The 24435-nt window shown below is 35.6% G+C and overlaps 10 protein-coding genes and 1 non-coding gene across 11 annotated transcripts; 3 read left to right on the forward strand and 8 right to left on the reverse strand.

The window, feature by feature from the left end:
- Positions 1-1508: 1508 nt before the first annotated feature.
- Positions 1509-3629, reverse strand: YPK2 (putative protein kinase YPK2; the record flags this gene model as incomplete). Its single annotated transcript, XM_003671603.1, has 1 exon — positions 1509-3629. One exon carries the CDS (start codon positions 3627-3629, stop codon positions 1509-1511), a length of 2121 nt encoding a protein of 706 aa, XP_003671651.1.
- A 736-nt stretch (positions 3630-4365) lies between these two features.
- Positions 4366-6075, reverse strand: PGM2 (phosphoglucomutase PGM2; the record flags this gene model as incomplete). Its single annotated transcript, XM_003671604.1, has 1 exon — positions 4366-6075. The coding sequence occupies one exon, from the start codon at positions 6073-6075 to the stop codon at positions 4366-4368; it is 1710 nt and encodes a 569-aa protein (XP_003671652.1).
- A 603-nt stretch (positions 6076-6678) lies between these two features.
- Positions 6679-8601, reverse strand: YKU80 (ATP-dependent DNA helicase YKU80; the record flags this gene model as incomplete). The annotated part of the gene is made up of 1 exon (XM_003671605.1): positions 6679-8601. One exon carries the CDS (start codon positions 8599-8601, stop codon positions 6679-6681), a length of 1923 nt encoding a protein of 640 aa, XP_003671653.1.
- A 181-nt stretch (positions 8602-8782) lies between these two features.
- On the reverse strand, positions 8783-8855 carry NDAI0Htrna11K. Its single transcript has one exon. It is a non-coding gene; the product is annotated as a tRNA-Lys (tRNA).
- A 603-nt stretch (positions 8856-9458) lies between these two features.
- Positions 9459-10604, forward strand: SPO11 (DNA topoisomerase (ATP-hydrolyzing); the record flags this gene model as incomplete). The annotated part of the gene is made up of 1 exon (XM_003671606.1): positions 9459-10604. One exon carries the CDS (start codon positions 9459-9461, stop codon positions 10602-10604), a length of 1146 nt encoding a protein of 381 aa, XP_003671654.1.
- A 294-nt stretch (positions 10605-10898) lies between these two features.
- On the forward strand, positions 10899-12956 carry NDAI0H02380 (uncharacterized protein; the record flags this gene model as incomplete). Its single annotated transcript, XM_003671607.1, has 1 exon — positions 10899-12956. The coding sequence occupies one exon, from the start codon at positions 10899-10901 to the stop codon at positions 12954-12956; it is 2058 nt and encodes a 685-aa protein (XP_003671655.1).
- Positions 12957-13330: 374 nt separating this feature from the next.
- HFD1 (hexadecenal dehydrogenase) lies at positions 13331-14773 on the reverse strand (the record flags this gene model as incomplete). The annotated part of the gene is made up of 1 exon (XM_003671608.1): positions 13331-14773. One exon carries the CDS (start codon positions 14771-14773, stop codon positions 13331-13333), a length of 1443 nt encoding a protein of 480 aa, XP_003671656.1.
- An 884-nt stretch (positions 14774-15657) lies between these two features.
- On the reverse strand, positions 15658-16839 carry CYS3 (cystathionine gamma-lyase CYS3; the record flags this gene model as incomplete). Its single annotated transcript, XM_003671609.1, has 1 exon — positions 15658-16839. The coding sequence occupies one exon, from the start codon at positions 16837-16839 to the stop codon at positions 15658-15660; it is 1182 nt and encodes a 393-aa protein (XP_003671657.1).
- Positions 16840-18390: 1551 nt separating this feature from the next.
- Positions 18391-18816, forward strand: RPS15 (40S ribosomal protein uS19; the record flags this gene model as incomplete). The annotated part of the gene is made up of 1 exon (XM_003671610.1): positions 18391-18816. One exon carries the CDS (start codon positions 18391-18393, stop codon positions 18814-18816), a length of 426 nt encoding a protein of 141 aa, XP_003671658.1.
- Positions 18817-19454: 638 nt separating this feature from the next.
- DEP1 (Rpd3L histone deacetylase complex subunit DEP1) lies at positions 19455-21347 on the reverse strand (the record flags this gene model as incomplete). Its single annotated transcript, XM_003671611.1, has 1 exon — positions 19455-21347. The coding sequence occupies one exon, from the start codon at positions 21345-21347 to the stop codon at positions 19455-19457; it is 1893 nt and encodes a 630-aa protein (XP_003671659.1).
- Positions 21348-21886: 539 nt separating this feature from the next.
- NDAI0H02430 (acetate uptake transporter family protein) lies at positions 21887-22786 on the reverse strand (the record flags this gene model as incomplete). Its single annotated transcript, XM_003671612.1, has 1 exon — positions 21887-22786. The coding sequence occupies one exon, from the start codon at positions 22784-22786 to the stop codon at positions 21887-21889; it is 900 nt and encodes a 299-aa protein (XP_003671660.1).
- Positions 22787-24435: the final 1649 nt, after the last annotated feature.

Consider the following 24435-nt stretch of genomic DNA (forward strand, 5'->3'; position numbering starts at 1 on the left):
ATGTCGTCTTGTCCTTGTTGCTGCCATTTTTCACAAAGTAGTACGAAGGAGAAATTGGTTTGTATAGGTTATATTACCGTGAAACGTACGTATTTACTCTGCCTAGTACGTATATTCTTATTCCTGGAGTTTTGGTGTACGGTATGGAGTATGCTGATTATGGCTTGATAAAATAAACGGCTTCAAGGCTTAGTTTGTTTAACGATCAGATATAGGCAGATAGAATATCCGTACCGTATACTGTCCTTTTGAGATGCACTATAGTCTAGTTTTAACGATATATTTTACGCCACGCAAACGAATTTCGATGTTTTGGACAGACCTTAGTGATATATACCAAACTTATAAGTACTTGCAAACCCTGTATAATATATAAAGACTGATTAGCACAAGTTGTTGAATTAGTTGCCACCCAGTATCATTGAAATATTAACTACAATAGACTACACTTTTTATTTTATGCTTATCATACAGCAAAACTACGTAGCGTAACGTGCGTTTACTGTTGTAGGATCCCGCAAGGACTACTACATAGTTCAAGGAAATTCTCGTTCCGCGGGCCATGGAATGGAGAAAGAGATCCCGTCTACAACGAAGAGCCAAAGGGGGACGAGGAATGGCTGACATCAACGGTGGTCAAACCAGCCCGCCTCCTTACATGTGTGTCAGTGGCCCTCGGTCAACATTGAGCGTCTACGGGTAACGTTGTGTTACCCGTATACTACGCGGTACTAACGCTGCGGTTCAAAAAAAATTCCCCTGCTATAACTCTCTATAGCCTGAAAATCCCTTTTCTCTCCAAATTAGATATATGTATAAAGCTCTCACATTTCCTTGTTTACAATCCCATCAAGAGCCGCTTTGGATGTAGTACTCACAATTTCCAAAATCTCTCTTAGATATTTAAAGTTTTATTAACATATTTTAGCATTATCTAAGTGTCACGCTAGAAACAGTTAGATTAAACCGTTCAATGGTTGAGTAGGTTGGATCCTAAAAACCACCTTGCGAAGGTATCCCGTTTATTTCCGCTTCCGCTGCTCGTGCTATTTTGCAAGCAAAGTAAATCCGCGTTCCGGGGAAGGAGGCGGACATAACGATTCACCTGTTCCAACCATTATATGATCCGCGGAAAAGAACAAACCTACAATTTCATGTCCTTTCGACAAATTGTAAATGAGCTTGGTAGTGCTTTTAAGTTGATACCATCAATTTAACGGCATTTACTTGATAAAATATTTATTACCGGAGTGGTTCAATTGAACCAGTTCCTCTTGTACCAGATATATAACATAGCATCTGATGGGACTTCATAAATTGATAGTCTATAGAATCTCCTTTTATTCAGGTGTATAAAATAAATAATTATTTACATACGCAATTTGTGAGTCACAGTTTCATCACAAATTTTTTTATCAGGTAGTCCTCGAATGATGTAACGCCAATCTCTGTTTGTTGGAGAATATGCATTCAAGGGAAGAGTCAGAGTCTTTAGGGTTCCTATGCCTTCATATATTGTTATCGCCTACCATCGAACTACCTAATTGTTCATTACCAACATATGTCCATCCCCCAAATTGTTTCTGAACACTTTCACTCAAATATTCATCAACAACACTATCTACAGGTTTCTCACTAGTGAATTCCTGATCAAAATTACGCGTGTCAACAGAACTTGCTACAGGTGGTTTGTACGGTGGAATATAACCTTTAGAAACCAATCTTTTCCAGGATAACTGACTGAAAAAAGGGTGACTTTTAATCTCATCTGCTCCATTACATCCTAACCTTCTTAATGGGTCACGATTTAGCAATTGTATCAATAAATCTTTGGCATCTTGATCAAAACCATCAGGGAATCTTAACGGATCTTGAAGGATCTTTCTATACATTCTAGGGACATCCTCATCATAATATGGCGGTAAGCCAGTTAACATCTCATATAATAGTATCCCCAAAGTCCACCAATCAACTACTTTTGTATAACCTTGTCCTAATAGTAACTCAGGCGCCAAATATTCAGGTGTACCACAGAATGTGTCAGTCTTATCATCATCCTTCATATTCAATTTACAAAGTCCGAAGTCACACAGAGCAATATGTCCTTGATAATCGAGCAAAATGTTTTCTGGTTTCAAATCTCTATAAATGACATTTAAATTATGTAAAGTTTCCAAGGCACAAAGTAACTCAGCAGTATAAAATCTTGCCCGTGACAAATCGAATCTACCCTCTCTTTGTAAATGATAAAATAATTCACCACCATTAATACATGCAAGTACTAAATATAATTTTTCGGAAGATTGGAAGGAAAATTTCAATGGCACAATAAAAGGACAATTAACCCTTGCTAAGACAGTTCTTTCCGCTAATGTATGTGTCACTTCCGATTTTGAGACAATATATGATTTCCTAATTGCCTTTAACGCATATATCTTTTGTGTATCCTTTTTACGAACTTGCATAACTTTACCAAATGAACCTTTACCAATCACTTTCAAAAGATCGAAATCATCAATGGATAAAGGCTTATTTCTTGATGGCTTGTAATCTATACTGATATTAATTTTACCCATACCGTTATCCAAAGAGATCCAATGATGATTGTAAAGACGTATATTAGCAGCAGAATTAATTTTCAAATTGACTGGAACTTCCACTGAACCTAAATGAATATCTTGGTTAGAGTTAATTTTTTCTAGAATTTTCTTCATTTTTCTATCTTCTTCAATTTTTATTTGTTGCCACATCTTAGGTGGTAGTAAAATGGATGGGATTCTTGCAAATACATCAATTTTCAAAAATGGTAATTTTCTTGTCACATCAAATGTAGATATCTTATTAAATATCGGATTAGACATCAAGCCATATTCAGGTTCAATAGTAGCCACTGTATTATCAAATTCAATAGTAAAATATAATAAAGGATTTAATTTAGTTGAAGCAGGTAACATTACAGTAGCAGGAATATAATTTGTAGCTAATTTACCATCAATTAAATTTTCATCAGGAGAGCCCAATGAAGATGACGATCGGCCCTCATGTGCTTCAAGTTGAATTTTCGAGAGTTGTGAGATTAAAGTATTAACTTCATTCGATAAATTGTGGTGCAACGAATTGATTCCTGAGCCCAATAATCTTGATAATATTTGTTCCTTAGAGGTAATAGGGATTGGTAAAGTGAAATCTTCACCGTTGTATACCTTTATAGTCATAATACCAGCGCTAGTATTCGTGTGATGATTACTCGTTGCGGTACCAGTTGTCGGTGCCGTTGATTCAGATCTCGAGCTTTCGCTCCTCGAGTCTGCAGCTATGGAAGTGTCCTTCATTGTCGATGTAGATGATAAAACTTCTGATGATAAACGAACTGGTGCAATTGAGGATGGAGATTTGACTATAGTTTTCTTCCGATCGACAAAAAAATCATCTGATGTGACTGAACTCTGACTGTTTTGATGTTTATGGTGATGATGATGATCATGATTAGAGTGATGGAAATGGAAAAGTCTAGTATTATTTTCTAACTCTGCTTTTTCTCCTCTATCTCGATCTTTCCCAACTTCTTTTTCTTTGTTTTCATTTTCATCTTTCCATTTTCCTAACTTGAATTTCTTCCAGGCATTCATCTCGCAAAATTATTTAGGCTTCCTAGGATAGTCTACTCAAACTATCTAGTCTTTCCAGTTGTAATGGAAGAAAAAAACTATATCTCGTTGGAGTCGAAAGTTAGAAAAAAACACTGGAATGTTACACGTTTTCAAGACAGCAACTGCAATGCCAAGGTAAACAGAGGTGATAAAGACCCTTATGATAATCATATACAATAGATTCAACATGATTTAGGAGTTTAATAAAGTTGATGTATCACGAAAATTCTGTCCACCAAATTCTTGATCTCCCCCATAAGTTACCGTATCTGACATTCTCCGTAATGGAGATTCCTGTAGTTTTACAAGCCGTCAGCGGTATTTTTACGTACAAAGCATGCGGTGCTTAACCGTCATACAACTCCTGCTTGACAGACGGTCAAGGCGACAGTAAATCTAACTCTATGAATATATTAAATTATAATTAGAAGATATATATTATTAATTTATATATATATATTTATTTATTCGAATTGGTTTGGTTAAGTTTATCAAATGTATAGCTTAATGCATCTTACAATCTGACAGTGTTTTTGTAAATCTATATTTCTAGTTTATAAAGTTTACTCTATGTAATTGTATAAGTGACCATCTTTAAAAGAGAAGGTGTCACAGCGAAATAGCGTCATTATTATTTTCATTAAATCGTAAGAGCGACATTACAAGAGAAAGGAGTTGTCTCTTATATTTTTTTCACGTTTCGTTATATTGTCGTTCAAGTACGGACAGTAGGTTCTTCAGTACCAATAAACTCCTTTAAGTTCAAAAATTTAACAACAGAACTAATTGTTGGTTTCAAATAATCATCTGCCAATTTCCCATATTGACTTTTATCATCAGTGTATTCTTCTACGTATAATCTAATAGTTGCACCTGAAGAACCTGTACCAGATAATCTAACTACAACCCTAGAACCATTCGATAGTCTGAAATATAAACCTTGATGGGCAGATACAGAACCATCCAAATCAGTGTACGAGAAATCACCCGCATCAGTAACGGTCAAAGTTTCATCTGCTGAAAACTTGGAATTAACAAAGTTGGAGCTTTCTACATGTTTTCTTAATTGGTCAATCACTTTCCCAGCAGCTTCAGTAGTGACATGTTCGTAATCGTAACGCGTGAAGAAAGTACGACCATATTTATTCCAGAATTCATCTTGTATAATTTTGATGGAAACATCCTTTTCTGGGTTATGTTTATTGTAAATTGCCAAAACGTTCAACCAAGCAATAATGGCCCATAAACCATCCTTTTCTCTAACATGGTTGGACCCGGTACCGAATGATTCTTCACCACAAATAGATAACTTATTGGCATCAAATAAAGCACAGAAAAATTTCCAACCGGTTGGAACTTGGTAACAGTTCAATCCATGTGCCTTTGCAACACGATCAATAGAACTTGCAGTTGGGAAAGAACGTGCTAGCCCATATATACCTTGTTTCTTGAAATATGGGATTTCAGAGGCATATTCAGCAATGATTGCGACAGAATCACCTGGCGAGACAAATGCTGGACCTGCACCATAAATCATATTTCTATCACCATCACCGTCAGAAGCAGCACCAAACTCAATCTTCTCACGATTCACTCTGTCGACTAAAGCCTTGGCATATGTTAAATTTGGATCTGGATGAACACCACCGAAATCTGGTTGTGGATGCCATTGTTGTAAAACTTCATCTGCTGGTAATCCGAATTCATCAACAAAAATAGCTTTACCATATGGACCTGTGACACCGTTCATACCGTCAAATAATAGTTTCCAATGTTTCTTTTCACGTTGATTGTGAATAAATTTCTTAATTAATTCGAAATCGAAAATCTCTTTCAAGAAATCCACATAAGCTTTTGTAATATCAATAACATCAACTAATAAAGGGCCATATTTCTTATTCTTACCCAAAGTTTCCAATTCTAGTTCAGGGAAATCCTTGATAATTTTATAATGTGTCATTTTTTTGGAAATTTCCCAAATCTTATTAGTGACAGGTTCAGGAGCTGGACCACCATTAGATAAATTGTATTTTATACCCATGTCATTTTCCAACCCACCTGGATTATGACTTGCAGTCAAGATGATACCACCTGTTGTTTTCTCCTCATAAGTTCTCATTATATGAGAAGCAGCTGGAGTTGATAATAGACCATGTTGTCCAACGACTAATTTCTTGACACCATTAGCGGCACCAATTGCAGCAATCTTATGTAAGATGACATCATTGTAGTAACGACCATCACCACCAACAACTAAAGTGGCACCCTTTGCACCTTCAGGGATGGCATCCATGATGGCTTGGATAAAGTTCTCAGTATAATGTGGTTTGTCTTTGAAGACTCTGGTTTTCTTACGAAGACCTGAAGTACCTGGTTTTTGATCTTCATATGGTTTTGTTGGGACGCTTTCGATATTAAAGGACATTCTTATTTGGTTATTTGATAGTTGATTACTTGGAGTTCACCTTAGAAAAAAGATCTGGGACCAAAAAAAGATATTTGCTATCTAATTAGAAAAGTAAGACTTAAAAAATTATCTAAAAAATAAAAAATAAGCTGTATTTATATGTTTCTGTCAACCTCCCTTTACGTAATGTTGTTGAGAACTGTCAAATGCACTATTTATTAATCCCTCCTACTCCTTGTTCTCTGCACTATCCTGTCAAAATCATAAGCTTTCACCAAATTTCCTCAAGATCTTTAAGTAATTTTTCAGAATTTTTCAGAATTGCCCAACGGCCCCTTATTTTCCGGGTTGAATGTTGCGTGTTGTCCGAGAGTTTCTGTTCAATAATGGCGGGGGCACTTCGTCCGGTTCTTCATATTTGCGAACTCGGGGATGAATTAAGGAAATGTTGCCAAAATCATAAATTGCCGCCTCCTTCAAAATATCAGTCAATTCTTGGATTACTTAGAAGTACAACTGTATAACACATCAGTTTGAGCATATACTTCAGTTATTTTACAATTGCTCATGTGAATTATCCTTGTTATCTTTTATTACTACAAAAGTGCTATATAAAGCAGCTTAGACGTCTTCTCTTTTACCTCTTGCCAAAAGCTCTTCCAATGGCGGAGCTGCATTGACAGAAACAGGAATCTCTTCATTCTTCCCTCTAGAACTTGCCTTTTCAATCTTTTTAATCTGCAACATCTTAACTAAGCCGCTTACGTCCATTGTTTTACTAGTGTACGGTGTTATCTTTTCACGTAATTGGTCTGGTAAATCAGACATGATGAATTCATCAGAACCCATGACGACCTTCTGATGGATCCATTCTAAGAGAACTTGTTGTTGTCTATGCACACTAATGGACGGTATGCGTAAAGGATCACTGGACTCACCCAGCTCTGTCTTCTCTTTTTCGATGTTCTTATCAGCAGGTAATCTTAATGTTGTGCTGTAACTATTTTGTGCAATTTGTTCATAGTACCTATCTGCTGGAACTGATGGTAAGTCATCTGTATCCATCGAATCTATAAACTCAGACATTATTGAGTCGATCTTTTCCAAATCCTCGTCCTTTTCTGGTATAGGTTGGCCGGATGTTGTTTTCCTCTTGGTAAGTCTAGGAAAGTCTGCCACTCTTTCATCTTCAGCAAACGGTAGTCTATTTAAAACGAAGGCCCTTATTAATGTCTTACCGTCCTCATGTAGAACTAATAACGGTACTAAAACACACATTTGCACTTCGCTGTAGTACTTCGGGACGTATCTGGCAATTGCAACTTTATCTTGACCTAACAACACATCTACTAATACATTGAATGTCACATTATCAGCTTGTGAACCCAATCTTGTGTCAGGCATTATGAAAATAGATTCTGATGTCAATAAATATCTTGGTAAAGAATCTTTATCGAGAAACCCTCTAATATCTAAACTTGGCCATGTTTCATAGGTCAATTGTTCTTGCAATGAAGGTGGTAAAACAACGTAGTCTGCACCATATCTATAAGCCTTCGTAATTGAATTCTGACTTACGGTAATTGAAACAAAATCTTCATCTTGGCTAGCAGCTACTTCTGCGCCATCTCCATTAGCATCATCGTTACCGGGTTTGTCTTCCTTTCGGGTTTTGATTTCATATTCAATAACCGACTTTATCGGTTCATATGTAAATTCAGCTGAAGTATTTTCTGTTTTCGGAGTCTTGATAACATTTTTTCTATTCAAGCTTGAAACGGCTTTTGTCGCAGGATAGCCTTCCACTTTGATTGATATACAATCTGGATCCTCCATTATTTGTATAACATCTTCATCTGTTTTGTTACATGGTGCACCTAACTTCAATTCGCCAGAAAATACCCTTACAGGTTTTACAATGGCCGGTTTAGGAGACGTAATTTCAAATAGTAAATCATTTATAGGATAAACAACAGAGCCGGGTAGTTTTTTAATCAATTTCAGCCATGCAGATCCAGAACCATTTGTACCATTATTGTCATTTTCATCCCGACAATCAATTAAAATGATTCTTGAGTCAATTTCACCAACAAATATATCAATTTCCTCATCAGCCAAATTCAATCCATCCAAATCATCTGTGAAGACCATTAATTGCTTTAAAACCTTCCTTTTCTTAAATTTTTCTCTCATATCTAATGATGCGACCAGTAAACATTGAACCATAGATTCGGCATCTTCTTGTTCCTCGCTAGCATCCCTTATACTATTACATTGCCTTTGGAATTCTTTAAGTAATGAAACAACATCATCAGAACTAATAGGCGCCAAAAATGTACATAAATTGGAAACATTTGGGATTCCTTGACTATTTGATGTTTCATGTCCATTTGCCGTGTAACAACTAATCCAATCGGTCTTCCTTTGCTTTTTACATTTCTCCAAAAACGTATATTCTAAGTATGCAATAGCTTTTGTTACGGTATCATTCTTAACCATAGATGGTGAAATGTCTAAAATGAATGAAGTTGCTTCACTGGACATAATAGCAGATGGGTTGCATATATTTGAAATCGGCCCTCTTTTCCAAAAACTTCAAGATTATCGTTCGAGATATTCAAAGATAAGTGTAATCTGGTCAACTTCAATGATCTCAATTCCATTCATTCACAATTATAGATTCCCATCCCAGTAATGGTTTTAAAAATTAATAATAAAAAATAATAGCCCTGTAGGGGGCTCGAACCCCTAACCTTGTGATTAAGAGTCACACGCGCTACCGATTGCGCCAACAAGGCTTGTTTTCTTGAAAAACATTTCTCTAGAGAAATACTGGTTCGTATTATTTAACACATGATTATATTTCTTTTTGACGAAGGGGACCCTAAATATCTAATGAAATAGAGGTTTAATTAGAGTTAGTAGTAGTTATTACTAAAGTTAATAATCTTTATTCTTCAATATATAATCTCTTTTATAGTGTCTTATATTACGTTGTTGTTCCTATAAACTTTCCTTGGCCATGCTAGAATTCCGAAGAATATTTAGCTTCTTTAACCTCAATGGCTTATTTTACCTTTTTAATCTACTGGTAAACGTCTACGTTCAATGACTAGTATTTTCTACTGATAAAATATGATAGAGAAGAATATTTCCTAAACAACTACATAGCAAATAGATATGTCCTATGCAGAATAGTTGGAGACATCTGTTACACCAGAGGCACTCTATTATATTTTAACGCGTGTAAACAGAAAAAAGGTAAATTTAGCCGCCTAGCTTGAGGGAACATAACCTTCTCTGTGCTAAACTCTAACGATAAAGAAAATTATAGTATTTCTTCTTAATCAGGTATCATTATCTGAAACTCCGTAACTAACACCAAGGTCCAACCTGGGACAATGAAAACGCTGTCTGAATATATGTCAGAAAGTTGTTCAAAGACAGGTTTAATTTCAATACTGCAGCCTGATGTTCGAGAAATCCATTTGGGCCCTGTCGGCTCTGTCACAGAATTACCTAAAACAATTGATACCATCTTTTCCCTGTTTACCAATTCTATAGAACAACATATACAACCTGTAGTGTTTAAAATTAATAACAGCAGACATTTATCTTGTAATGAAGGCTCCAAGAAAAGAATACTCCAGTTCCCCTATTTCGGAACTAAAGGTAAGAGAATAAATACTACTCAAATTCAAGCCAAGAAAGTTGCATGTATATTAACCCTTTTGAAAACTCTTCGAACTAGATTACAGACCGGAGACATAAGTACCATTCGAGATATATTTTACTCAAACATGGAATTATATGGGAGACAACAAACAATTGTATATTGGTTATCAATCCTGACAGAGGCTTTTAATTTGAAGTCAAGAGATAGTTTAAATGTTATTGCAGCTCAAAAAGGACTAATTTTCTCTCCTGTTCAAATAACTGTTACCACTACTGTTGAAAAGGGAGATAAAGTCGTTTCGGAATCACAGGTCATTCAACCATTCGAAACAGTTTTAATTCCATATATTAATGACGCCACAGTGATAAATATTCCAAGCCAACAAAATATAATCAAAGTTTTGATTTTAGAAAAAGAGGCTGTCTTCAATAAAATAGTTTCTAACTATTCTACATGCTGTACAAACTGTAATGTCAAAGATATACTAATTACTGGAAAAGGATATCCTGATTTCTTAACAAGAAACTTCATCAATTTGTTTTATAAATGCTGTTCTAGCTTCATTGGTCAATGGCATATACTTACTGACGCCGATCCTCATGGAGTCAATATTGCATATATGTATGCCAAAACAATTCCTCGAATAGATTACATGGGGATTCCATTGTTGGAGTTAATTCGTCCGAATTCCAAGGACGCCTCAAATTCAGCGCAACTACTGCCGTTAAAACAACGAGACATATCTTTGCTCCTTGCGATGGTTCAAAGGGTCGTTACCACGGAAAACATTTCGAAAGTATTTATAAGGGAGCTTCAAAGGCAATTATTCTTCCATAAGAAAGGTGAGATGAATTCAATCTTTTCCCAATAGACAAATTCTTACTCAATAGTGTTGTACTATTTCATACTATGTAAGCCGGTTCAGGGAACATCTTCCAGATAATTTGCCCGAGATGACTCAAAAAGCGCGGTGCGGTGTTCTAAAATTTTTCAGAATATAATGAATGAGGAAAGATTTCTTTCTCGAGTAATTTCGATTTGCCGGATATCAAAAAGAAAAGGTCGGTTTTTTCAACTATTTCACATCTATAACTTGTATTTATTCGATCGATAATCAAACTACCATAAATAACCAAACTCTCATAAGAACCATAACATTTATATAATGCTAAGACAAGCTGCATTGAAAAATGTTGCCACGAAACGTGGATTCCAGCAACTAACTCTAAGATCATCAAAGGCACCTTCCTCCATCGCCTTCCGTTATTATAAATCCATTCCTCGTAATTATAGCTCTGTTTCTAATGCAGCAGCAGTAAGGCCAGAACCTGCTCCAAGTTTCAATGTGGACCCAGCTTCACAACCATCTCAAAAACAACCTGTAAAGCTTTCCAAGAAACTACGCACAGAACCGGAAATGGATAGTTCATTTGTTGGATTATCTGGAGGTCAAATCTTCAATGAAATGATGAAAAGACAAAATGTTGACACAGTCTTTGGCTATCCAGGTGGTGCAATCTTACCAGTCTACGATGCCATCTACAACAGTGACGCATTCAAATTTGTCTTACCAAAACATGAACAAGGTGCGGGTCATATGGCTGAAGGTTATGCAAGAGCATCAGGTAAAACAGGTGTTGTATTAGTTACGTCAGGTCCAGGTGCGACCAACGTAGTGACTCCAATGGCAGATGCCCTTGCAGATGGTATTCCAATGGTGGTCTTTACTGGCCAAGTACCAACTTCTGCGATCGGTACTGATGCCTTCCAAGAAGCAGATGTCGTAGGTATTTCAAGATCATGTACTAAATGGAACGTTATGGTTAGATCTGTTGCTGAATTGCCATTACGTATTAATGAAGCTTTTGAAATAGCGAACAGTGGGAGACCAGGTCCTGTCTTAGTCGATCTACCAAAGGATGTCACGGCTGCTATCTTAAGAAACCCAATTCCAATTAAATCTACTTTACCGATAACGAGTCAATTAAAGAGCGTTGCTGAAGAAGCTTATACTATGGAAAGTATTAATAGGGCTGCTGATTTAATTAACTTGGCTAAGAGACCTGTTCTTTATGTTGGTAACGGTATCATGAACAATCCAGATGGTCCAAGATTATTAAAGGAATTAAGTGACCGTGCTCAAATTCCAGTTACTACTACTATTCAAGGTTTAGGTGCTTTCGATCAAGAAGATCCAAAATCCTTAGATATGCTAGGTATGCATGGTTGTGCCACTGCTAATTTAGCTATGCAAAATGCTGATTTAGTGATCGCCCTTGGTGCTAGATTCGATGATCGTGTTACCGGTAATATTGCTAAATTTGCTCCAGAAGCTCGTCGTGCTGCTTTGGAAGAAAGAGGTGGTATTATTCATTTCGAAATCTCTCCAAAGAATATTAATAAAGTTGTTGAAGCTCAAGTTGCTGTAGAAGGTGATGCTGCTTCTAACGTTAGCAAATTATTACCTTTAGTCTTCCCAGTGAAGGAAAGAAAAGATTGGTTCAAACAAATTAACCAATGGAAAAAGGAATACCCATACTCATACATGAAGGAAACCGCTGAATCTAAGATTAAACCACAAACTGTAATCTCTAAATTATCTAAGATCGCAAACGGTACAGGTAAACCAGTTGTTGTTACCACAGGTGTTGGTCAACATCAAATGTGGGCTGCTCAACATTGGACGTGGAAGCATCCACGTAGTTTCATTACATCTGGTGGTTTAGGTACTATGGGTTATGGGTTACCAGCAGCCATTGGTGCTCAAGTGGCCAGACCAGATGCAATTGTTATTGATATTGATGGTGATGCTTCATTCAATATGACTTTGACAGAATTAAGTTCGGCAGTTCAAGCAGGTGTACCAATTAAAATCTTACTTTTGAATAATGAAGAACAAGGTATGGTTACACAATGGCAATCATTATTTTATGAACATCGTTACTCTCATACTCATCAATTGAATCCAGATTTCATGAAACTAGCAGATGCTATGGGATTGAAAGGTATTAGAGTAAAGAATCAAGGAGAATTGGATGGTGCTTTGAAAGAATTTGTTGATTATCAAGGTCCTGTCTTATTAGAAGTTGAAGTGGAAAAGAAAGTTCCAGTCTTACCAATGGTTCCAGCTGGAAAAGGTTTAGATGAATTTATTAATTTTGACCCAGAAATGGAAAAGGAACAAAATGAATTACGTCACAAACGTACCGGCGGTAAACATTAAAAATCTTGAACAGTTTCTGTGTGTTGTCCATGATTATTTGTATATAGATATATTGTCTACTATAAAAATGATTTAAATATTTTTAAAAGAATAATGAAAAAAAAGTAATAAGTTTTGTATAGTTTGGCATAAATAAAATCTTCCATGATGATGTTTAAACAGGTTAACGTGAATTATGAATATAAGTTATTTTCAAGATGAGGTTAGGGGATGTTTGATTTTTGTTCTTCATCTCAATTAGAAGTATCTACTTGAAATTATTTGATAAAGAACACCGCAGATAAGTAAAAGTGTAGATAGTTGTAACCATGTTCTATGATACCAATAAATGTCACCATTCTTATCGAAAAATGGTAGATCTCTAGTTGTTAGTTTCAATAACTTTGTTTTTCTTTATTATAAGGTTGATATCTCATACTTAATACGAAATCCATCCAAAATGGTTGAGTGAAAATAGTTCTTTCATGAGTAAATGCATTGAATCCATATATACCACCATAATTACCATATCCTGAATGACCAATTCCACCGAATGGAGAATCTTTAATACCAACATGAATTAATGTATCACCTATTATACAATCGCCTGATCTCAAACGCATTAAGATATGTGATATTTCCGATTTTGAACTTGAAAAGATATATTGTACTAATGGAGCATCATATTTATCAATAATCGTATCCAACGTTTTATCCAAATCCGTGTATTTTATTATTGGTAAAATAGGTGAGAAATTCTCTTCCAACATGGTCGTATCATCCCAGTTACAGTCAAAGATTAAAGTGGGTGGAATACATAAAGAATCTGAATTTAAAGATGATTCGCATTGGTATACAGTGCCTTGAGTATTTTCCAATTTCTTTAATGCATTGTTATACGATCTTTCACTAATCATATGAGTATATTCTGCATCTTTCGTAATCAATGGGAATGTTTCTTTCAATAACTCCTTAGCAATTTCCCTTGCTTCATCATAAAGTGATTCATGTATCACTAAATAATCAGGGGCCACGCAAATTTGACCAGAATTACCAAATGAACCAAAAAATATTCTTCGTAGGGCGGTTTTCAAATTCTTCCTTGAGAAACTCTTAGTGATGAAAGTTGGTGATTTCCCACCTAATTCCAAAACACAAGGGATTAAATTCTTTGCCGCTTCTTGAGCCACTATGGAGCCAACTTTAGGTGATCCGGTATAGAACATCATACTGAAATCTTTAGACTTGATCAATTTGCTAGTCTCATCAATGCTACCTTGTACGATTTGGACCAACCCTTTGGGGAACCCTGCATGATTGAGAATCTTAGCAATCAACATGGATGTATGAGGAGTTTGTTCACTTGGTTTTAAAACGACGGAATTCCCAGCACCGATTGCATGAGCCACTGGGACTAATGATAATAAGATTGGGAAATTGAATGGTGCGATGACGAGGACGTTACCTCTTGCAATTTTTTCCACTTTTATGGATCCGAACATGAATGGTGGTGAACAATCTGATACTTTTGTAGGTTTCATCCATTTGCGTAAGTTTTTAATTATGTGTAGGATATTGTTTAGTAAAGGATTGATTTCGAGACCTATGGATTCTTGTTTGGCTCTGTGATAATCGGCAAAGAGTGCGTCAATGATTTCATCTTCGTGAGTTGCAATGGCATTGTAGAATTTCTTTAGTTGTTCAATACGAAATTCAAGATCTGCTTTGAATGGATTCTTCTCCTTTGTTAGCTGAATTTGCCTATTCAAATAGAACTCTTTGGAGGTTTTAATAATGGAGTTAATGTCATCCAGTGGTGTATATTGCAAAGTTGTCATGTTGATTAGATGAGGCCTTTTCCGATAAATGCTACTGATGGATACCTTATTGGAAAAGAATAAAGAGGTGGATATGTTCTCTACTCTCTTGAAGTTACTTCTTGTTTTATCTTTTCCAGATTGTATATTAAGATTTGAATGTCCAACGAAAGAAGTAAGGGGACAGACATTGTTGATTTATTCCGCGGAGGAACATTCCTTGCGGATTCGTTGGCAGGTATTTTTAACGCCGACCGACCAAATTTGTCAGGACATTTTTGGCGTATTGTTTATTTACACAGACATTCCTTGTGTGTGTTATTTAGCCGCCGTGGCATATTTTACTTCTTGGGATGTATATCTACCTAAGTTTACTTCCGAAATTTTACTTACCATTTGGCCAAATATAATACTACTATGGCCAAGGGAAGTTACAAGAAGGATATATTGACAACTCGAAGCTTCGCTATGAATTCACTATAGATAAAATAACTCACAAGAAAAACTTTTCCTTTGACAAGATGTTGGAACTTAACGTTGCATAGTTCCATGGGTAGGCTTCTTGTTACATGTGAACGTAAATCTTAAATAGACCTGCAAAACGCGCTTAAAAACATTCGTGTTGATAATAATAATAATAATAATAATAATAATAATAATAATAATAATAATAATAATAATAATAATAATAATAATAATAATAATAATAATAATAAATTGTTTTAAAAATGATATGATATAGTAATTAGTTTTTTATTCTAGTCTATATGTATTATATAAATATGTTGCGCTTTTTGTTTTTGAATGCATGCAGAAATTTTCATGAACTTATTATATTATTATAGTATATTATAACCTTCCCAATTTTATTTTTTTTTATTTTTTTCACACTAATATTAATATTATTAGTTCTTAGCTGCGGCGACTTCAAGAGCTTGTTTAATGTCATCCAATAAATCACCAGCATCTTCAATACCTACAGATAATCTAATCAAATCATCGTAAACACCAGAAGCTTCTCTACTTTCCTTTGGAATACCACCATGAGTCATAACAGCTGGGACTTCCAAAAGAGATTCGATACCACCTAAAGATTCAGCTAACGTGAATAATCTAGTAGAGGAGGAGAATTTAGCAGCAGCTTCACTACCACCGTTAATTCTGAAAGAGATCATACCACCACCTAGAGCTTCACGATGTTGTTTCTTAACGATATCATAATTTTCGTGTGTTGGTAAACCTGGGTAGTTGACAGCTTTAACGTTTGGATTTGTGCTTAAAAATTCAGCAATCTTGGTTGCAGTTAAAGAAGCTTGTCTGACACGTAAATGTAGAGTCTTTAAACCTCTGTGAGTTAACCAACTGTCGAAAGGAGATGGGATGGCACCAACAGCATTTTGTAAGAATTGTAATCTTTCATAAATTTCTTGATTGTTAGTGGCTAAGACACCTAAGACCACATCAGAGTGACCGTTAATGTATTTAGTTGCTGAATGAACAACAATGTCAGCACCGAAGTTTAATGGGTTTGAAAGATATGGAGATAAGAAAGTGTTGTCTACTACAAGTAGGATATCCTTGTTTAAAGATTTAATAGATTTGGAGACAGCTTCAATGTCAGTGACTTTTAAAGTTGGGTTGGTTGGAGATTCAATCCAAACTAATTTAGTGTTTTCCTTAACTAGGTTTGGTAAATCCTTAATTAAATCGTTGGTGAAAGTAGTTTCAACACCGTGAGCGTTAGCAACTTTAGTGAAGTATCTGTGAGTACCACCATAAACATCACCGATGGAGATGGCATGGGAGTTTTGTGGTAGAGATTGTAAGATGATGGCGGTAGTAGCAGAACCTGAGGAGAAAGCTAACCCGTACTTACCATTTTCTAAGGCAGCGATGGCGTTTTCTAAGTTTTCTCTGTTTGGATTTTGTGATCTAGAATATTCGTATGTACCAATTGGTTGAGCTGGAGCAGATTGTTTGAAAGTGGTAGATAAGGAGATTGGTTCAATAACAGAACCATGGACATCGACATGAGAACCAGCATGGATAGCTTTAGTAGCGAATTTATCGGAAGCAATTAGACCCATTTCTTCTTAGTATTAGTTTTTGATTTTGATTTTGATTTTGTTTTAGTATATTTTGTTGAATCTTTCTAAAATTGAAAATTAAAGAAAAAAGGAAATATTGATAAACAAGGAAATTGGAAGGAACTATCGTGTTATCAACAATTTGGTGATAGATATTTATATGAAATCGATACAGATTCCTTTGTAAAAAAGTGTCACATTTTATTATTTCTTTTGTTTGACCGAGGAATACTTTGGAAGACACTGGAAGCTGCCCTTCATACGTACAACAGTATTTTCTTTTCATACGGCATCAAACTGTGGCGTATTTTCACAGTTGCACTGTTGAAAAAAAGAAAAAAGAAAATTGAAATGGGACACGGAAAATTAAGTAATCCGCGTCGGAGCATTACGGAGGGGACAAAAACTGTGGGCGGGCGGCACGGAGCTCGGGGCTCGACTGGGCTGGGCGGCTAATTCTTTTTTGTCTTTTTCATGAGTAATACAGAAAACTAACGTCTGGGTGCAGACGTGAGCAAAGTTGGATGCGGTTAATTCATTAGGAGTATCAACACCGAGGAGGTGGACTGGTATGTATATGTGTTTCTAGAAGATGCCAGGATTCATCAAGCCTGTGGTAGTTTAGATGATGATTCATACCGAACTATATCTTAAAGTCTATACTTATCAAAAAAAATAAAACATCGATAGGATATATTAACAAGCACGTTACCTATGTGTAGGAAACCCCTAATATTGTGTATTAGTTATTGACCCTAACCCTTGTAACATGTAGATCGAAGGAAAAGATCGAAGAAAAGCATATAGTGATAGAACGACATCATCACGCCGTGTTAACAACATTGCTTTAGTTGTAATTGACAGTATGTAGGTTCAACCAGTGTGGTGTATACATCCTTTATTTAGAGAAAGTTCAAACATGGGGAGGTAGAACCACTGTGCACGTTTGCCTTTCAACCATAGCCAGAAACCTTTAAGCATTCCGTCGTTAGCAAAAGGTCTGAACAATATGACGTTCAGTGATGTTACACCATACACCATACACCATATTTAGAATTTCGCGGGGAACTATTCGGGTCAGTAAAACTGACAACATGTAAGGATGTAAGACGGTCAAGGATATGTTTGGGTTTATTTCAAATGTTTTAAAAAATTTCAAGATCATGGGATTTCTGGGAAACTGTCCGGCGCGGACATTCTCTTTCGGGGGAAAGTTCCAAAGTTGGAAGCGAGCCCATTAGCCTCAACCCGGGCCACAAGTGATCCACCTACCCAGGCTCCATCCAGTCTTTATGTGTCGCCAAAAGGTTGCCGGCTTAGACTCCGTTTGGAAAGAAATCCCTAGTACTACGGTTGGTTGCCCTCCCCCATTACGCAAAGGAGATACTCTTCCCAAACTGTACGTAATACCAATTTTCCAGTAAATTTACACTATATCGAAACCTCAGTTTTGAAACTCATTATAGTCAAGAGGATTTGAATATTTAAATAAAAAGAAAGTAATCTATCCTTCAGAAAATAACCAACAAAAGCACATCCAATCCAACAATCATGTCCAGCGCTGTTGCCAAGAAGAGAGTTTTCAAGACCCACTCCTACAGAGGTGTCGACTTAGCAAAATTATTGGAAATGTCCACTGAAGATTTCGTCAAGTTAGCTCCAGCTAGAGTTAGAAGAAGATTTGCTCGTGGTTTATCTTCCAAGCCAGCTGGTTTAATGAAGAAATTGAGAGCTGCTAAGTTGGCTGCCCCAGAAAATGAAAAGCCAGCTGTTGTTAGAACTCATTTAAGAAACATGATCATTGTTCCAGAAATGATCGGTTCTGTTGTTGGTGTCTACAATGGTAAGGTTTTCAACCAAGTTGAAATCAGACCAGAAATGTTGGGTCACTACTTAGGTGAATTCTCCATTACTTACACTCCAGTTAGACACGGTAGAGCTGGTGCCACCACTTCCCGTTTCATCCCATTGAAATAAGCTTAAAATGAAAAAAAATTGAAAGAGAAAACTTTTAAATAATAATATATCAGAAAAAAAATATCACTATTCAATTCATTATAAGAGGCAAGGAATTAAGTGATACCTTTTCGTCATGGTATCAAAAAATTTTGAGTTTATATGATGAGTTCATGTTTTTTTTGCTATATCTCTAATCGTTTTCATTTTTATCTATATATAATTTTATTCCTATATTTCTGTATCAAACAATATAATCAATCATCAAAGATATTCAAAAAAAAATCAACAACAAAATAACAAATAATTAACAAGTCGTATATTATATCAAAGTATTCTAAATAGGATTATATATAGCACCTGTCCCATTAATTTGATCAATGATGGAAAAAAAGAATGCAGTATCAATAGAATTGCGTGTATGTAGGCCACGCTTGAAAGACCAGAGAAGAATAGTTACAAACTAATTTTAATACATATCAAATAAATATATCTAAAATAACATTATTTGCATGGGATATTTATAAAGTTTGGAGGATCATTAAAAATTCATCCATTATCGTTAATTAATGCGAAAATCCATTCTTTAAAGAAACAAATTCCTTTTTATTTTAAGATTTGTTGACAATCATCATTAATTTCCGAATCTCTTAATCCATTCAAATTTGGAGCACCAGGAAATGCATTAAAATATTTTTTATACCTTCCAAATCACTTATTTCATTATTTAATCTCATCCTGTCTACAATGACTTCTAATTTATCCACAGGATTACCCTTATATCTGAAATTTACACCTTCACAGGCTAAATCTTCTGATAATGCTTCACCTGGTAATTTCAATTGAGCCGGTCCCGCATAACCAGTGATACAACTTAAAGTTTTTTCTGCAGTCTTTATTGGAACATGATATGATACATCCGGTACCATTACATCGAGATCTCTTCTTTCTCTATTAATATCATACCACGTTTCTGTAGTATCATTGAGTAATTTATTCCTTATATCATTAACTTTCTTATAATGATCTTGATGGATGAAGGTTCTTGTTGCCCTTGTTTCCCTATCGATACATTGTAATTCGTATTTTTGACGTTGATAAGCTTTACGTAATTTATAATCACGTATAGCAGCAATCTTTTGATAATACGATTGTAATTCTGGATGTGATCCTTCAAGACACATTTGTAATTCAGTTTCTAATTTGAGTAGTTTATTTTCATACAATTTTTGTCTTAATTCTGCAAATTTATATTCAATGTCTGTTATTTCCTTTAAGGCATTTAGTCTTTGTTCTTCATGATCAATTTCGGCCAATCTTTTATCCTTTCCCTCTTCGGGCACTTCTACTTCTTCTTCATCTTCTTCATCTTCGTCCTCCGCTTCTTCTTCGTCATCATCTGCTTCCTCTTCTTCGTTAGATGCATTTTCAACCTCATCAAGTTTAATACTCTCATCATTTACGTTCGCCTCTATTTTTCCAGTAAGATCATTCTTGATTGTTTCATTGGTATTAGTTGGAAGAGTATCAGTATCAGCTTTCTCCGATACAATTGATTTCAATAAACCAGGTCTTTCTTCTTCAGGGGTAAGATTTTCCTCGATATCTATCTCATCTTCTTCTTCATCACCGACTTCGTTACCGTCCTCATCGTCATCAACATCATTTGTATTATCGTTATTTTTGTTGTTATTGTTAATTTTATTATTAATTTGGGTCGCAGGAACGTCAGTGATTTTATCATTGTCTATACCTTTTGTTATTGATTCATTAGTGGCAGTACTTTGCGCTATAGTTTGTTCGTCTGATATAGAATTCGTAGGTTGATTAACATCAGTTGTAGCAACAGAATTGTCTAGTTTTATTTTCTTATTTTGTTCTTGTTCATCTTCAGCACTTTCATTTTCAGTTTTATGTTTCAACGTTATTGTTGTTGTTGTTAGCGGCAGGCGGGGGCCTTCGCCGTTTAAGAGAAGTTCAGCGCTACTGTTACTATTACTATTATTATTTTTTAGCTGAGGATGATTGTCTTGCTGTTGTTGCTGCTGTTCTGGTATAACAGATGTAATTCCTATAGGCTCATTTTGTAAAGTTGCCGTATTGATATTAGACATTAGAGCAGGATTATTGTCATCGTCGTTATCATTATTATTTTTTATAGTAGCGTCATTACTATTGTTGTTATTATTGTTATTGACTAGTTGAATAAGTCTTGGATGAGTCTCATCAATTTCTTGTAAGATATCACTCCCCATTTTCTCTGTATCTGCATCACTTGAGATACAATATTCAGATAAGTTTAGATTGTTTAATTCTTGATTATTGAAATCTATGTTACTTAACGCACTTTCTTCATCGTCTTCTAATTTCTTGACGTTTGATCCATTTTCTGCCGTATTAATAGTGGTAGTGGTAGCAGCATTACTGTTGTTTATCTCTATTGAAGGTTTGGATGAAGACAGGCTTAATTCATGCGTTGCCGTTGGTAGAGTGGGAGTAGCATTGTTAGAGTAAGTATTGTTAGTATCGTTTTGTTGCTCGCCACGATCCATATTATTTATGTGTTGTAATTAGGTAACTTTGTCAGTTCTATGAATATGAAAGAATGTGTTATTCGGTCGATTGCGCCAGGTTAGAGGGGGAATGAGCTCTTGAGTATGATAATAAGATATCAATCCATAAGTAAATATAAGAAGGATTGTTTCTTGGTAAAAAGTATAAACAGCAAGGCTAATTAGTTACATACACTACAATAATTGTAAATATAATAGAACCCGCTTAATTTTTCAATTTCATTTTTTTTTTGTTTTGAAATTTCTCGGTTTTAGGGTTTGGGTTTTTCTAAGGGTGCGGTATAGGGTTTTTAAGTATAGGGTTTGGTTAGGGCGAAGGATCCTTTCCGAACTGTATTTTCTTGTTTTTGTTTGTATCCTTATCTATGTGTCAGAGTTCTGGGCGTCAGACAAATCCACTTACGATTAATATGTAAAATGTTCGTTGGTGAATGAAATGATCAATTCAAAAAATATGGGAATATTATTGAATATGAAAATATATTTATGTACTGAATAAAAATGTTCCTGTTCTTTCTTCAATAAATGGTTCGATCATTAGATGGTAATTGAAGAGGTGTTATAACGATATAAGAATTTTCTCTATTGGCCACACCTGTATATGCATTATACCAAGCAAGAAAAGAAACAATTATACCGACAATACCACCAGCTCTTTGAACCTTTGGGCTCCCAGTAAATTCACTGATTGAGTTCAATAAATAAGTCAATGCAACTAGGAAAAACAAAGTGGAGAACATAACAGTAGATTTCAAAGTACAAAAAGTCAATCCAAAAGTGAAAATGGACCAACTTAACAAATAGATACCCATAGCGTTGGCAAAATCAGATTCATCCTCCTTATAAGCATCTAATATACCAAACCATGGAATATAAATTGCTCCATAACTCATCCAATACCCACCATAAGAACATAATGCAGTACCACCGAATGTGTTTTCCAATGCAATTTCCCAAATGCCAGCAATCAATTGTACCAACCCGCCGTAGAATATGGCACATCCAACAATGACATTATGAACTTGAATACCCTGAGCTCTTGCATTGAACATCCCAGAAAGGAAAGTGGTTAGGGCAAACCCACATAGCCCCAGGGGAGCAGGATTTGCAAATTTATGATGTGATGGAGGTGATAATCCGGGGTTTAAGGTACCACCGAATGCTTCAGTTAGATCATTTCTTATGAATTTTTGATGTCCTATATAGACGTATTCATTATTGGCGCCCGTTGTGTAACATTTACAAACGGAATCATGATCCTCAGTTGAAGTTGAGTTCGAGTTGGAATTATCATCTGTGGTTATTCCATAGGGATGGACTACTTCGATCTTGTCTTCATTGTAACCTTTTTCGTTGTTGTTTGAGTTCTTTTCTTCAAAGATTGTAGTGTTACCGCTTGGTTGTGCTTGAAAGACCATTGTCAAAAAATGTGGTAGTTCTGTACGTACAAAGGAGGAAAAATTATTGGTGTTGGTTACTTATTAGTATGTTGTATAGAGAGAATATAAGGTACTTGGATAAAAAAAAAAGACAACAATGAACTAGAAGAACTTGAGCATATTTATACTTTTCCTTGTTTGAAAAGGCGTCTTTCAATTTCTGAATTTCTTAAACATTTTCATACCTTCTTGGAGTTTTTAACAACAATCTTGAATCGAGGAGAGGTCATTAGATGTACTTCTCCAATAGATAGGTGTAGCATATTCGATATATTTCAGATATTTCAGACCATTGTAACCTTCATCATTGCTTTTTACTCTTTTATCATATACTGCACCAACATAGATATGGAGATAACGTTCTGGTATATATCTATAAGAGTATTTGGCGGTTTCACAAAACCGGTTATTAGTGACGCTTTGACGCACCAGTGTCGCGAATTAATCGCCGCCCATTTCCCATACTTTGTGGAGACCATTTTCCTGCTTTTGACTCACGTAATCATAAGAATATCTGAAATGGGACCGGAGTCAAAGGGGCGAATGGGCAAGCTCCCACTGTTCTATTTCCATTAGTTACACACCAGCAAGAAACAATGCATGTATCATAATAATAATAATAATAGTGGTCGAAGGCTTTTCATTGGTCGGACTTCTACGTCCGTACGTACGTACTGAAATACCAATTACTCTCCTCCGTCATTCTTCCATCATCAAAGTCCTCGCTTGGCTTTGCGGCCAGTGGGGGGGAATCCAGCCCTTACGAGCCCTCCCTGGCATGTTATGCCCAAAAAAGAAAAAGATAATAAAAAAGGACATAAATAACACAAATAAATAAATAATTAAAAAATGCGGGGTTGCTCAACGTTACACCTTGATGTCACAGGTTTTCGTCATTTTAGCATTTTCCCTCTGTAGAATTAACTATACCTCCATCGATAACGCAACCATTTCGGCTAGTAGTTTGACCGATACGGATTCCGGAAAATCTCGAGACATATAGCAGACTTTGCATAGCGTCATCATTAGCATCACCATCATCTCTGTGATAATTAGGGGATACTGTCAGGAACTCGGCAGGTAAAAAGCCCTCATCTTTATTATATTATTATTGTATTGTGTTGGGGCGAACAGTTAAAACTATGTTGACAACAAGGAATAATTATTCACCAATAAATAACAAGGCTCAAAATTATATACTGTGGCCAAATACACCTATATTAGACCAAGAAGATGTATGTAAAAATGGTCCGTACGAAAAAGAAAACAAGATATCGTCAGTATGGAATTACTACTTTATATAACATGGTGATATCTGATAAGGTTAAATTTAAATCGTAACGGTGACACTTTTACTGTTTGTCTCAGTCAATTTGTTTCTTTGCCCTTTAGGGCTTCTATTAGAGTAGGTTAGGGTAATTTATATTTGTCCTACTGGCTTAACCTTCTCATCTCTTAGACCTAGTAGCATATACTAAGATTATAATAAGCCTCACTCAATACAAACTTTAAAGAGATTAGAATAGGATGGTTCTGGCAATGGGAACTAGTTCAAAAAAAACACAGCAGAAGTGTGTAACAAGCTCAAAGATTTTATTGCTAGGATCAACAAATACGCTTATCTAGTA

The sequence above is a fragment of the Naumovozyma dairenensis genome, chromosome 8, assembly GCF_000227115.2.
Source record: "Naumovozyma dairenensis CBS 421 chromosome 8, complete genome".
Taxonomy (NCBI): domain Eukaryota; kingdom Fungi; phylum Ascomycota; class Saccharomycetes; order Saccharomycetales; family Saccharomycetaceae; genus Naumovozyma; species Naumovozyma dairenensis.